This window comes from Mercenaria mercenaria, chromosome 7, assembly GCF_021730395.1.
Source record: "Mercenaria mercenaria strain notata chromosome 7, MADL_Memer_1, whole genome shotgun sequence".
Lineage (NCBI taxonomy): Eukaryota > Metazoa > Mollusca > Bivalvia > Venerida > Veneridae > Mercenaria > Mercenaria mercenaria.
The window spans coordinates 15,236,639-15,250,299 of NC_069367.1; the positions used below are offsets into that span (position 1 = coordinate 15,236,639).

At 35.1% G+C, this 13,661-nt stretch overlaps 1 protein-coding gene across 10 annotated transcripts in view; it reads right to left on the bottom strand.

The window, feature by feature from the left end:
* LOC123556031 (filamin-C-like) overlaps positions 1-13,661 on the bottom strand; it is a 60,647-nt gene that overhangs the window by 9,325 nt on the left and 37,661 nt on the right. For 6 of the 10 annotated variants that reach the window (XM_053547645.1, XM_053547646.1, XM_053547648.1 and 3 more), the window contains 13 exons: positions 12,802-12,945; positions 12,037-12,162; positions 11,550-11,696; positions 10,616-10,720; positions 10,059-10,200; positions 9,646-9,802; positions 8,571-8,694; positions 7,217-7,420; positions 6,246-6,344; positions 4,573-4,647; positions 1,160-1,256; positions 672-853; positions 414-437 (listed from right to left, as the gene is read on the bottom strand). In XM_053547645.1, the coding sequence (XP_053403620.1) occupies positions 414-437; positions 672-853; positions 1,160-1,256; positions 4,573-4,647; positions 6,246-6,344; positions 7,217-7,420; positions 8,571-8,694; positions 9,646-9,802; positions 10,059-10,200; positions 10,616-10,720; positions 11,550-11,696; positions 12,037-12,162; positions 12,802-12,945 (1,626 nt within the window). The remainder of the gene's footprint in view (positions 1-413; positions 438-671; positions 854-1,159; positions 1,257-4,572; positions 4,648-6,245; positions 6,345-7,216; positions 7,421-8,570; positions 8,695-9,645; positions 9,803-10,058; positions 10,201-10,615; positions 10,721-11,549; positions 11,697-12,036; positions 12,163-12,801; positions 12,946-13,661) is intronic. The other 4 variants (XM_053547647.1, XM_053547649.1, XM_053547652.1 and 1 more) reach the window with 3 other exon arrangements.

Genomic DNA, 13,661 nt, shown 5'->3' on the forward strand with positions numbered 1-13,661 from the left:
CCTATTATTGTTTGCTCCACATCCACATATATTCACAAGTATATTTTCAAAGTCTAACTTAACATTATGCATTTTGCTAAGAAAGTTAGCAAACACAATTTTAGTTTCCTTCATTATCCAATGTCAAACCCTATTTGCCCATTGTTTACACATGCCGTATATGTATTTACTCACACAGTCCCGAATATTGGTAATATGGTAGTATTCCCAAATAAATACTACATGTTAATTTTGTAAACAAGATGTCAAATGCAAACTTTGTGTCGTGTTTTATATACGGACAGAAATCAGAAAATAAATGTGCTTGTTGATATCATGACTCGGTTTTGAGAATGTATTGATACCTCTAACGGCGATGTATCCCAAAACTATAAGTTAGGAAGTTTGCATATGACCTTGAAAAGGTTACTTACTGTCGTCAATTTGTTGTCCTGGTTCTATATATGACATCACAACTTATTAATATCTTAGCTGATAAACTAAATAGTCAGTTATTCACAAGTCTTTATGAAAGTGTAGTTTACCGATACAGTGAAATTAGAAAAGTGTTAAATGATTAACATTTAATAAATTAAATGTCAACTAGAAAAGTATAAAAGATACAACGAAGTAGGAATAGAGAAAATCTGTTAGTAAAGGTTTTGGTTTTGTTCCATTTGCTTATTACTTACCATGCCCCGCGTCACGTGGATCTATTTTTAGATCAATATCTTTCCCTACAACTCCGCCCTTCAAATCTCCCGTCACGCCTACTTTTTCTGGATAAACGGGATTCTTGACATCAATTTTGAAAGGACAACATTTTAGTGGTTTTCCATTCCACTTTATGTCAAGCAAGTATGCACCCGGAACTCTGAAATCAGTGAGTATCAATTTAATTCATTAAAAAGGTGAACTTTCTATAATGTTACTTTTACTATTTCATTTTAGGGCGTAGTTGAAATAAGCTACAAGGACATATGCTTCGATTTCATTTGTTTTTGGATCGAGTACATTATAAATACAGGACGACGTCATAGAGTAAACTTTCTTAGTTTTGTCACATAGTGAAGCAATATTCTCTTTTAAGAAAACACTATTGGAAAGTCTTTTACTTTATCGTTATTTTTTGGTATAATCGTACACATAATAATGTGTTTTGTGATAGTAGTAAACCTACTTTGGTGTGTACGTGCACTGATATTGCTTGGGTCCTGTTGGCTTGATATGAACTGGAGGCTCTGACCGGATGCTGTGAACCCGAGCTTCTGGTTCGCCTGAAGAGAATTATGAAATATTACTTAGCAACCATCAGCTGAAGTAACAAAACTAAAAAATAAATTCTTATTAAATATGCTTTGTTCTAGTAAACTTTCAAAAGGCAATTTAACAAAGTCACATTGTTGTATGTAAGTGTAAATATCATGATAGAGATACCTACACTTATTAAGATCAAAGAGCTATAAAAATAAATAGATTGGCAACTTGAAAGGCATATAGTGCAAATCTCGCCAACCTCCCTTGACAAAAAAACGAGATCTCGTTTACCGGAAGTGGCGCTTTCTCCACGCGCCATTTTGTATGCGAAAGCAATTATTCATCGGTAAAATAATTATCACCGTATGACCACGCTTCTTTCGATGGCAAAAAAACGTGTACTTCGTGTCTTAAGACCATTTCACATTAAACTAATTTTGTTTTAGAAGCTAACATGTATTTTAAATGTAGTTTTAAAGGTACGAATTGTAACTCCATGCTCGCCGATGTTTGTTTTTAGTAAGATAACGCCGAATCACGCTCTGACACGAGCTCACGCGAGATTACAGCCAGCTGCCATTCTGTGTATTTTATACTTCTTTGTTAAGATGTAGTCTGTTTTCAAAATCAAAATTCAAAATAAAGTAGCATAAATTTTTAGATACCACTTTTTAAAATGCCACCTTGGCCGCACTCGGAGTTTTGTCATTAGAAGCCATCGGAAATAATTGTTTCGATTACCGATACAAATGGTACGTTTTGCACGGCCTCTATATGGAGCCACTAATAGTTACCATTGAAAATAGAGTTTTAACCATTATTTTTTTTCCAAATTTAATTTAGGTCTATTGTGAAACTAGCTCTATAACAAATGTTTGTGTTTAACGCCGTTTTTCAACAGTATTTCAGTTATGTAACGGCGGGCAGTTAACCTAACCAGTGTTCTGGATTCTGTACCAGTACATATGTATATTTGTCACTCTAGACATCTCGTTTCTGAAGAGAAGCCAGTGGACACTCTTCCACCTGGCTACTGAGGCACTGTAACCGTTGCAGCCAATGTGAAAATATTGCCAATGGCTATCAGTGTCGAAATTAAACCGAGTCTGTTATTATTTCTGCGTTCTATGCTTCCAAAAATCTTTTTAATAGTTTTATTACGTTTTATACAAGTTATAAATCTTTAAATGGAGTGCATGTATACAGCAGGTCAGTGGAAGAACTATATATTTTCATATTACTATTAATGCTCCGGCCCTCACCGGTACGATGAAAGCTGATACTGATAAATTTATAATCAAGCTTAAGCCCGAAAAGCATTAATTTCCTGACTTTTGCATAATTATTTGTTTTATATCATATGTTTTGCCTGTTGGAAAAGAAAGTAATAGTTCACTATGGGTTCGTATCGAATCTATTTAAATGAAAAGAAAGAGATAACTCGAGACCTAGAGAGTAATACCAAAAATAAAGAATGCATGAACAAGTTTCAGGCATTTGCACGACATATTAAACAACTAGATTGCAATCCCAAAAATTGTTGTCTTTTTGTGTTTGTGGTTGTTGATCATGAAGTGCATGGATCTGCAAAAACACTGCTGATGATCACCACGGTAGTCTCCAACATAATATCAAGACATCTCCAAAGAAATTCCTTCATAAATACGTATTACATTGCCTAAACATCCTTCAAGCTATCTTCATAATCATTTCTAAGTGACATGTAATGTTTTGCTTTAGTATGTCTGGTAGATAACGAATAAATATTTATATACACATTGATAAAAATTAAAGAACATTCAACGTTGATCCAATTGGATATACGGCTTCCAGTCGGATGTTTTGAAAATCCAATGGGACTTTTCTCCAATATTTTTAGCGTACCAGACTTTTTCCAGGCGGACATTACTGGATTTTAGAAATTGTGTAAAAACGCTAAGGCGTTACTTGAATAAATGGTTTATCTAAACATACAAAACATTAAATGGCTTAGAACTTTCAAAATATGCAACTGGAGTTTTGTCCATTTTTACCGTGGAAAATGTCCGCCAAGACGATTTTCGAACCGGATTTTTTCCGATTGGATATTTTTCCAAAAGTAAGACATCTCCAAAGATATACCTTCTTACATACGTACTGCATTGCCTAATTAGCCATTCAAAATATCTTTGTAAACTTCAGTATAATTTCTAAGTGACATGTAATATTTTGCTTTTATCTGTCTGTTAGATAAGGATTCAGTGAACTATAAGTTTTTCAATAAATATTTATATACAAATTAACAAAAATTAAGGAACAGGCCACCTTGATCCAATTGGATATACTTGGCTTCTAGTCGAATGTTTTGAAAAACCAATGGGATTTTCCCCCAATATTTTAGGCGGACTTTACCGAATTTTAGAAATTGTGTAAAAACGCCAGGGCGTTACTTGAATAAATGGTTTATCTGAACATACGAAACATTAAATGGCTTAGAAAGTAAAGTACGGGAATAGTCCAAATTGTGTTTTTGTAAGTTTATCTTTTTTTATGTGAACATCAATGTAAATCTCTTTCTATTCTTTAAAAAAGATATGAGAACTGTTTCAATGCCAAGTGGAATGTGCAGTTTGTAGCTTTACTGGTGCGGAAATGACTACGCTATACCTTGCTTTAGTGTGTTAATGTTCGTTTTCAAGGTCATTTTTTTCCGGTTTCAAGAAGAATAGCTTTTATATTGAATAATTATTTGATGATCCATAAAAACTCTTTGTAAAGACGTATAAATATTATAACCTTGCCTAAAATATATTAATAAACAGGCAGCAGGATATAGTTGCTTGTGATTGCCTGCAAACATAAAATATAAAGCCCTCTGTTGTTACAAGATATTTTAAAATGCTGAATTCATAACATCAGGATATCGGAAAATATTTTTTTATACTTTTATCAAACTGTAAGTGCGCCAAAAGCATCAAGCGTCACGCTTGCCCAGTTTTAAATTTGTTCGTACATCTAGATATAGCAGAGCAAATACAAGTGTGATAAGATAACATCTTTTCGTTTCGTGAAGTGAACACTATTTCTAGAACAGCATTTATTAAACTGCAAATGACTTATCGTTTAATTCAACGACAAATGAATTCGTTGTGAATGAACTTTTGACACACCCTATGATGCAAATATTATTGTTCAAAATGGACAAAATGCTAAAATTAAATGTGTTTACCTACTCCTAATGAATGTGCTTATAAATTAAACATGTAACACTGTCAATATTTTGTGTTAGTTAAACAATGCAAACATCAAACAAATATCTCTACAGTTCCACACAAAAATTCATTCACACATTTATACCTTCTACATCGTCATCAAAAGAAACATGATTTTTGGCTCCATATTGAAATTCAATGCCCGTCCTGGGACTAGAGCCTATATCAGGAAACGTGAATTAAATTTTAGCATCAGAATATCTGTACAAGGTATTTACAATTTACAATACGAAGTAAATATTCCAAAATTCGATTCAATAACTAACTGAAATAAATATGTCTTTTATGTGCCCGGATGTCTTTAATACTAATCAAGTATTGCTGAATTTGAAAAAAAAACACCTCATGTACGATGTACTTTTATGCCAGATAAATTTATAAAGTTTCTTGAAATTATTTCGCTTAAATTCTTTTCGAAATATGTAGGTTTTATATTATGTTCAATGGAATATTAGTGGTTCTTGGTGGCAAAAAGGAAACATTGATCATACAATTTACACAAATGAAACAAACCAAAGATGACTTGAAATATCAGACAGTTTAGTTTGTGAAATCAAACTTTTAGTCTAAGACATGTATCGCTCACCAGAGTTGACAGGTTAAACAGGTCTAAGAATAAACATTTCTGCCAAATTACTTTGAGATCTGGCCTGAAGATTCAGGAGACTTCTATAGGTTTTCCAATGAAAAAAAAACATTACAAAATCAATGTCTTTTTGTGACAAATTAGATGGTTTTTCAACAATTGCAATAGAGTATAACCCTTTTGTGAATTTATTTCAAAATCGGATCAGTGGTTTTTAGCTCTTTTGGGTTCTGTATTTGACAAATCGCAGTAGTATGAACAATCTATGTAAAGCGTTTACTTCAGGAACATTTCATTTTCAAGTTTCTAATGTACACATGTAAGGAAAAGTGGCAATGCCCTCTGATAGCAATTTTTTGGATGTGTGTTACGAGGTAGCTCAAGTTTCCACCTTTACATATCCACATATATAGGGAAAAGTGACCATTTCCATTAGAGTATATATTTTGATGAATAAGAATGTTTTGAACAATCGTGGCAGTCACCTTAGGATATTTGTTTGAAATAATTTTAAAGTCTGACAAGCGGTTAAGGAGAAGTTATTTGAAGATTTTTCGAGTTTAACCTTCCACCAAATTTCATCAGCTTCCTCTTGTTAGAAGAAAATACTTAATCTGAGGGATCTGAGGGATGAAGGAAGTACCGACTGAAGACTGACGGTGAGTGATCACAATAGCTCACCTTGTCAATGAGCAAATTAATTATTGGTGTGCTATAAAAAGAAGAAATTCGAGTCAGTGAAGTAAGCCTGGGTATGTCACACTATATACCATTGGGTAAGAAAACCTCATCATCGTCATCAAAAGATACATGTTTATCTGCTCCACACTGGAATACTATACCAGTTCTATGAATGTTCTCCATACTTTCTAGTCTAACTTGTAATCTACCTGTAATGTTACTAACATTTATGACCGACTGACGTTACAAGGCATATATGCTTGAAACATATAGTCACAAAGCTGAACAAGACATTTTGCGCAAACACTGAAGTGATTGAGAGTAACATCCTTCACGCAAGTAATAAAAGTAGTTAGTTTATGCGGGCAAGCATAATCCACATGTTACCATGATAAAGATCAAAGCCAGACCTGCGAAACTTTAACAGAGGAATGTTACTGTCTATTACACATTGTAATTAAAAAAGCTGTCTACAATCATATTACACTTACCTGGGCCGGCTTGACGGCCATCTATTGTAAATGTCGCAGGCTTGTCTAGCTCAGCTTCTTTCAGACCTTTTCCACGGAGAACAACCTTCGGATTAGCACCTGTTAATTGGCATAATGATTCAAAAGATAATATGTCGATACGTTGAAGAAGGTGTAGCAAGGATCAATCAAGTCTCAAACTAATATGATCAGAAAGCAGGAAAGACAAAAGCTTTGCAATGAATTTCATGAAGGATATATTATAAAACTGTTACACAATAGAAATGAAAATGGCATATGTTATTGGCAAATTAGTATCAGAAGTCATACATGTAGCTTGAAACGAATTCCTAATAAAATGCCATTTCCTTTTTGGTCTTAGATCATCTGCATTGATGTTGCATGACATACATGGAAATTTGAACTTAATTTGTGACATAAGAACCGCAGTACTAAACTGAGCATTTTCCCCAGATCTCATATCCAAGAAAGTTTCACCGGTTGATCGACATTTGGTGAAAGACTTTCACCCAGACAGAGCTCATATTAGATGAATGTAAGAAGCATCCGTATTTGATAAGTGATTTTTGTTCATGTATTAAATATCTCAGAACCTCTAAAATAGGAAAGGAAATAGTATGCATTAGGCGACCTATTATTGTCTAAATAAACAATTACTGCGATGGTCTTTCACATGGTGCTGACGAATTTCGGAAACTGGTCATGTACACATGTACAGTTGTACTATTGGCTTGTAGCCAAGTACTAACCTTCTGAGATAATATGCCAGTTTAGCACATTTATACAGACACATCTGTTGTTTAATAAAAATAAAGCAATTACTTATTTAGGAAATAATTACATTTTATGTGATGATAGATCATTGTCAGCAAGATAACTTGTTCAAATGTGTTTATATCAATCTCTCTAAATGACACGTTATCCAAAATAATCAGTACTTGAAATGCTACCTATATCTTTTAGATATTTACCTTGGTCTCTCGGTGATTTCTGAGGTTTGGCATATATATAAGATGGCGACACCGATGGTGGTGACGAACTCTGGGGACTTGTTTGATACACATATAAATCTGGTGTACTGGCTGGCTCATAGTGATAACTGGGTGTAACTCGGGGAAGACGAGTTATAAGAACATCGGGCTCTTTCTTCTTCTTTGGTTCCGATTTAGCAGAAACTGTGAAGGGAGAGGGGTCTATGTGTAGTGTTAATAAAAATTCTAAAAGTATAAACTCTCAACGATCTACTTTTTTTGTTTTTCAACATTAATTCAGTTATGTTACAGTTTTCCTGGATTCTATACCAATACTAACCTGTTCTCGGCAAGTTAATGCCAACTTCCCCATAGGAATCAAAGGCGGAGGACCAATGATTTTGACACAATGTCTTTTATCAAATCGTTACGGAGAACATATGCCCCGCCCGGGGATCGAACTAACGACCCCGAGATCCGTAGATCGGCGCTCTCCCACGATCTACTTTAGTCCGATTTATCTACACATACAATGATACCAGTAGCTACACAGGAAAAATTGTAAAACCGGTATAATGCATGAGGAAACATTTCTGAATGTACCTATATCGACATGTTATACACAGTTTAATCTCAGTATCTCAAACTCGCTTATCTCGTATCAAAAATTTTCAAGTCCCGTCAAAATTCCTCCTTAATGATATGTTAATGAGTATGTTAAAGTCTTAAAGGGCATATTGAGAATTCGGCTGTGTGGAAGTAAACTACTAGTAGATGCCCTGTCTGTCGAATTACTACCTGTATTTGATACTTTTAAAGTGTATTTCAAACTGGTTATTATCTCAAAGTGTATATAAATGTATATGTCTCATTTACACGTAAACATATATGAGGCTTTAGCGAAAAACACTTGCGACAAGTATCATTTAAGTCGAATTTCGGTTACCTCAGAAAAAACGCTTGGTTCCTTGCAATTCGAGATAAAGAGGTTAGACTGTGTTTTAACTTTTAACTCATTGGTAGTATAGGTCATATAATCTTTAAACGTATCATTGAGAGTTTATACCTGAAGAACACACCAGATTCAAATGTTAGACACTCGTTGAAAAGAAAATATCCTAACTCTAAAGAGTTTAACACAGCACGCACATGTATTAAAACTAATATTTCCTGTACTAGGCATTTACAAGATGATAACGACAGCATCTGTAATGAAGTAGACAGAAGGTGAATTAAAAATGCAAATCACACCTGTTATGAAGGGATATTAGTACCATACTACTCGTGTTAAGAAAACAGCTATGTATTACCAACTATGTAAACAACAAACTAACAAAACACACTGGGTACGTACCAGAGCTCCCCGAGTATATACTTCCAGAGCGTTTTGGTTGCAGGTAGTGGCGAGGTTTAGTTAAAGGTGATATGTCCGATCCGTGCCTGTGTACTCGTATACGTGTTGGTGGTAATGTTGTTGCCTGCAAATTTCAAGTGTAAGTAGGAAATTGAAACTGTATCAATAGTTATCATCCTGTGGAACCCATGTTAAAAGTTTGATAAACGTTAATATTAGTACAGTCAAACCTGTGTTAAAGACCACCTTTGAACAGACACCACCTGGCTCTATAGACCACATGTTTTGTTTCCCATTTTATCATTTACAGTGTATTTTAACCTGTGAATAAAGACCACCTCCCAATAAAGGCCACATTTTGGCTCTCCCGAGAGTGGTCTTTGTAGACAGGTTTTACTGTAGTATACGAAGTAAACTCCGTACCATTTGTCACATAAAATAGGCAGTCAAGTCAGAAAAGTTAGTTATTAAATGACTTGCTTGTCAATAGTCAAAACTAAAGTCTAAAGGGGCAAAAAGCCTTTAAAATTCCCAAAGTGACTTTTTAAATTCACAAACAGATATTTTATGTCTTTTCATTCCATTGCATTATTTCAGTTCAAAGTTCAAAGTACATATGAGCCGTGCCATGAGAAAACCAACATATTGGCTTTGCGACCAGCATGGATCCAGACCAGCCTGCGCATCCGCGTCTAAGGATACATGCTGTTCGCTTTCAAAGCCTATAGCAATTAGAGAAACCGTTAGCGAACAGCATGGATCCTGACCAGACTGCGCGGATGCGCAGGCTGGTCTGGATCCATGCTGGTCGCAAAGCTACTATGTTGGTTTTCCCATGGCGCGGCTGATATCTATTAATTCTAATTTGTAAAATTGGTTTGTGAAGTAGGTATGTCTTACCCGTCATCAGCATCTATAGTAATCAAAACATTTTGGCAATTGACAACAACACAAATGAATTGTTTTTATTCTCTTAACTGGTGGTTCTAACAGTTGTCTGCATGTAACAACAAATCATGGTCACGGTGTGACTAGGAGCTATAGTCTACTGCAAAAAAGAGTGTGAAATACTTACTTTTGTTACTAATGGTTCTGATTTGGTTGGTGCCAGAATGTATACTTTGTGAGGTCCATTATCAGGAGAATTTGGCCTCCTGTTGTCAGCTCGAACCCAGTACCCACCGGGAGGCTCCGAACGGCGAAATGAGTCGTCCCGTGTTACTGGCTCTGTCCTGTATTGTAAAATGGCAACCGGTTTACTGGTGTAATAGTACAGAAGGGATTTATCGATCTGTTGTGATTATCATTATCCAATTACTTTGAGTCTAAGCATTATACACAAAACATGCTGTACGCATACAAATGCGCTCCCCCAGTTCAGCTACCAAGCAAAGTAATAAAAGACTCGGCTAGATGCAGAATATAAGTTATATGGGCATAAGGTTTCAAGTCACATTCTAAATATAGAAATATCTCTACGACACAAACCTGACGTGAATAGGTGACGTTGCTCTAACGTGCACTGGTGTTACATCGATTTCCGGCTCCTCACGATAAGGTGTTGCGTAGCCTTGAAATGGAGACCTCGGGAGAGCAAAACCACCCCAGAAGACGTCTATGTAGTGCTTTCCTGCAAACATGTAAAACAGGTTAGTTATTGCTTAAATTTACATTTTTTTTCACAGTTTGTGGCATGTCAGACTGATTCATATCCAATCAGATATTAATATCGTATCATCCCTAAACAACGTAGTTGTTCAGATTTGCAATCCAAAATCTGAAAATCAATCTAACTATAACAACAAATTTAGAAATACCAGCATGAAATATTATACGAAATTCTGCCGATATTTTTTACATCACAGTCTATCATATTTTCCCTTTTTTGTATACACTGACTGTAAGGTCAATAAATTAAATTACCCTTTCGATAATGTTTCGAAATGACGACCTTACTACAATTATCTAGGATTCATCGTGAAAACTGACAATACAATACTAAAGTTCTACTTAACACTGTAGTTAGTATCAACTGAATTACTAACCTTCCTCTTTCGGTGTGAAGATAAGCGTATGTTTGCCGTCCCCCCTGGCGTCTATGGTGACCGGAACTTTCTGACTGGGGCCGTGAACATTTGCCGTTAGCTCACCTGTACACACAAATACTTTATCACCTTTCATATTATACGCTTTACAAAAATGTATGAATATTGTTTCCAAAGGTAATCTTGTCCAAGCTGACGTAACACACACAAAATAAAATCGAATGAAATTTTCTAATTCATGTCAAAACCACAGACTGGAATACATCCAATGCCTTTTCTGTTTTTTACCGTATATTGGAAACAAGATCTGTCAACGGACCTTAACAAACGGATAACGTCACCATTTCATTCTGGTCGAATATTTGCAATCCATTGATGCATACAGATAAATGAAGTTGAGGTTTATTGGATTCAATTTCTTTTTCAACTTTTAATCGATACGAATATAAACTGATACAAATCTAAATGGGCATGTAAAGGGTATTGAATAATCATCCGTACGCTCGGATGATGCATTTTAAACTCTGTACGGTTGCCATTTTATAACCGTTATACTATATCTAATCTCCCAAATATACGGATAAAAGTAGTATAAAAATATCTTCCGCAGCTTGACAGTTTCTCCGTTATATACATTTATGGAATGTAAAAAAAATCGTTGATGCATTAACAAACTGTGACACAAATATTGCAACCCTTCATAAATAAACATAAGACTTAAGTTCAAGGAAGCACTACATGCCTATACGAACGAATCAGACGGACAAATATTATATTCAATGCTATGTCTCAAACGTATGCTTTTATTTGCTGCATTACGTACCTTCATAAAAACACACCTGGGCTTTAAATGAAGCGTTTTATATTGAAATGATAGCTCAATATCCTTAAAGGTCTAATAAACTCGAGGTCATCACCATTAAGGTAAATTTACCTGGTCCCGCCTTGGATGCGTCGAAAGGTATGTGTTTCTCTCTGTCAACCATCAAAGGGATTCTCTCACCACGTTCCAAGAATGGCTGCATCTCTCCGGACATATGACACCTTGTCGGGTCTACAATCTTTGGATGGAACGGACTCCCTAGAAAAAAATAAAAAGGGTCGTGAGATAAGTTGAGATTTTATAAACAATGATTAAAGAGGCCATTTCCATATTAAGATATCGACAAATTAAACTATCTCTAAAACCTCTGTATCACCCTTTCAAAACACACATAAGAGGATTGTCTACATAAGGATAAGTTTACAGCTTTTTGTAAATAGCGAAATGTTAAAGTTCATATCACAGATAGAGACGTGTAATGTTTATTAAAGAAATCGTTGCAGAAAGTATTTCAGAGAAAAGAATAAAGCAGCGACTTGACTACCGACTACATCTTCCTTTTATCAAGCGTCTGGACAAGTTAATAAATCTGCTTTACCTGTGATACCCTTTCCGTCAAGCTTTAAATGAATTCTGTGTATCCCGACTTCTTCCGGAACATACGTGACGGTATGGGTGTTATCAGGGTTCTTGTTAGCGGTGCTGTTGATTGGGTGATGGGGACCTTAACGAATAGACAAAACCGAACAATTAAAACAGTTTCATAATTGACTAATTAAAATAGTCTTGCATTAAGTGGATATAATTAAAAAAAATTGAAAGCTCTGTGCAAAAGTTCTATGTAATATATATGAGTGAATATCTGCTACAAAATGTATACTTCATCAATTTCACTTTACAATTGAAACACGGTTCCTAGAAAAAATTTTAATCATAGTTTGCAAATGACGCATTTCAGTTTACTAGATGATCTTTTAAGCATCATGTTAAATCTAGACGAGGTAGACAACTGATGCAAGCTTTACGAAAATATTCCAAGTGGTTTGGAAGATATGGGCGGACACAAAGTAAAACCATTTGATCTTTGACCTCAAAGTGTAACCTTAACCTTCACCCTAGTGACAAACGTTATGCGTTCCATACATTACCTTGATGGCGTAAATAACTGACGATATTTGTATGAAAATTTTCCCAGCAGTTTAAAAAGATAAAAAGAAACGGACAACACGAATTACAGATGGACGAACATGTGTGATTCCACAGTGGTTCCCATATACATTGTATCTTGGAGCTTAAGAACTGCACTTTTATGCTTGAATGATGACTAGAAAAGAGAAGGCGAGAAAGACAATAGTGTGCATACCCTCGACATCAATAGTAACATCCCCAGGAAAACCTCGGGCATCGATCGTAAACTCGCATGGCTCGGCGACTACGCCCTTTGAAAGCCCCGGTCCCTCTGCAGTAGGTGACGTCAACTCCGCGATTTCTTGTATGAACGGAGAGCCTGTTTTGTTTATGGCAAAATAATGATATGACTCATATATTTCGGTGAAACACAGTTAATCATCGCATGTCAACAAAGATATCTTTAAAGTTTCACGATATGTCGTATATGGTTTCTGATATTAACGTGTCACGCCAAACTGATATTACGATAAAATGACGTGAGACCAAAGAATACATTCGGAAAATTGGGATTTAGTTGCTTATGACTTATGTCATAAATAAGAAACTTTTTGTGATGCTATGAGGATTTAATTCATACAATATCTTATTGCATTTATCAGTTATTTTGCAAAAACATAGTGCTACCATGAGGTAGATATAATCGTCTTTATATATAAAATAAATCACATTTCTTGAAAAAAAATTAATTTATTCAACATTTATGACATTCGAATGTATCTGATAAGCTGAAGTGTAGGCGTGAATAAGACACGGGCCGCATTAATATGCAATTTGTAATAAGACCTAAAATTCAAGCAAACAATTAACAATGGTGTCGACTTTCTGTTTTGCATTGGAAACTATCTTGCGTGGGAAAAACAGACTGTTATTTGGAGAAAAGGGTTTTATGAACTAAACAGCAATATCTTTGAGAAACTTGGAAATGAGAACCTTGCTATGCTGGACTGCAGATGCCAGATTTTAAAACAAGAATCAAACCTGATACAATAAAATAAAACCAACTTCTTTTTTATAATCTAAAAATACTCGAGA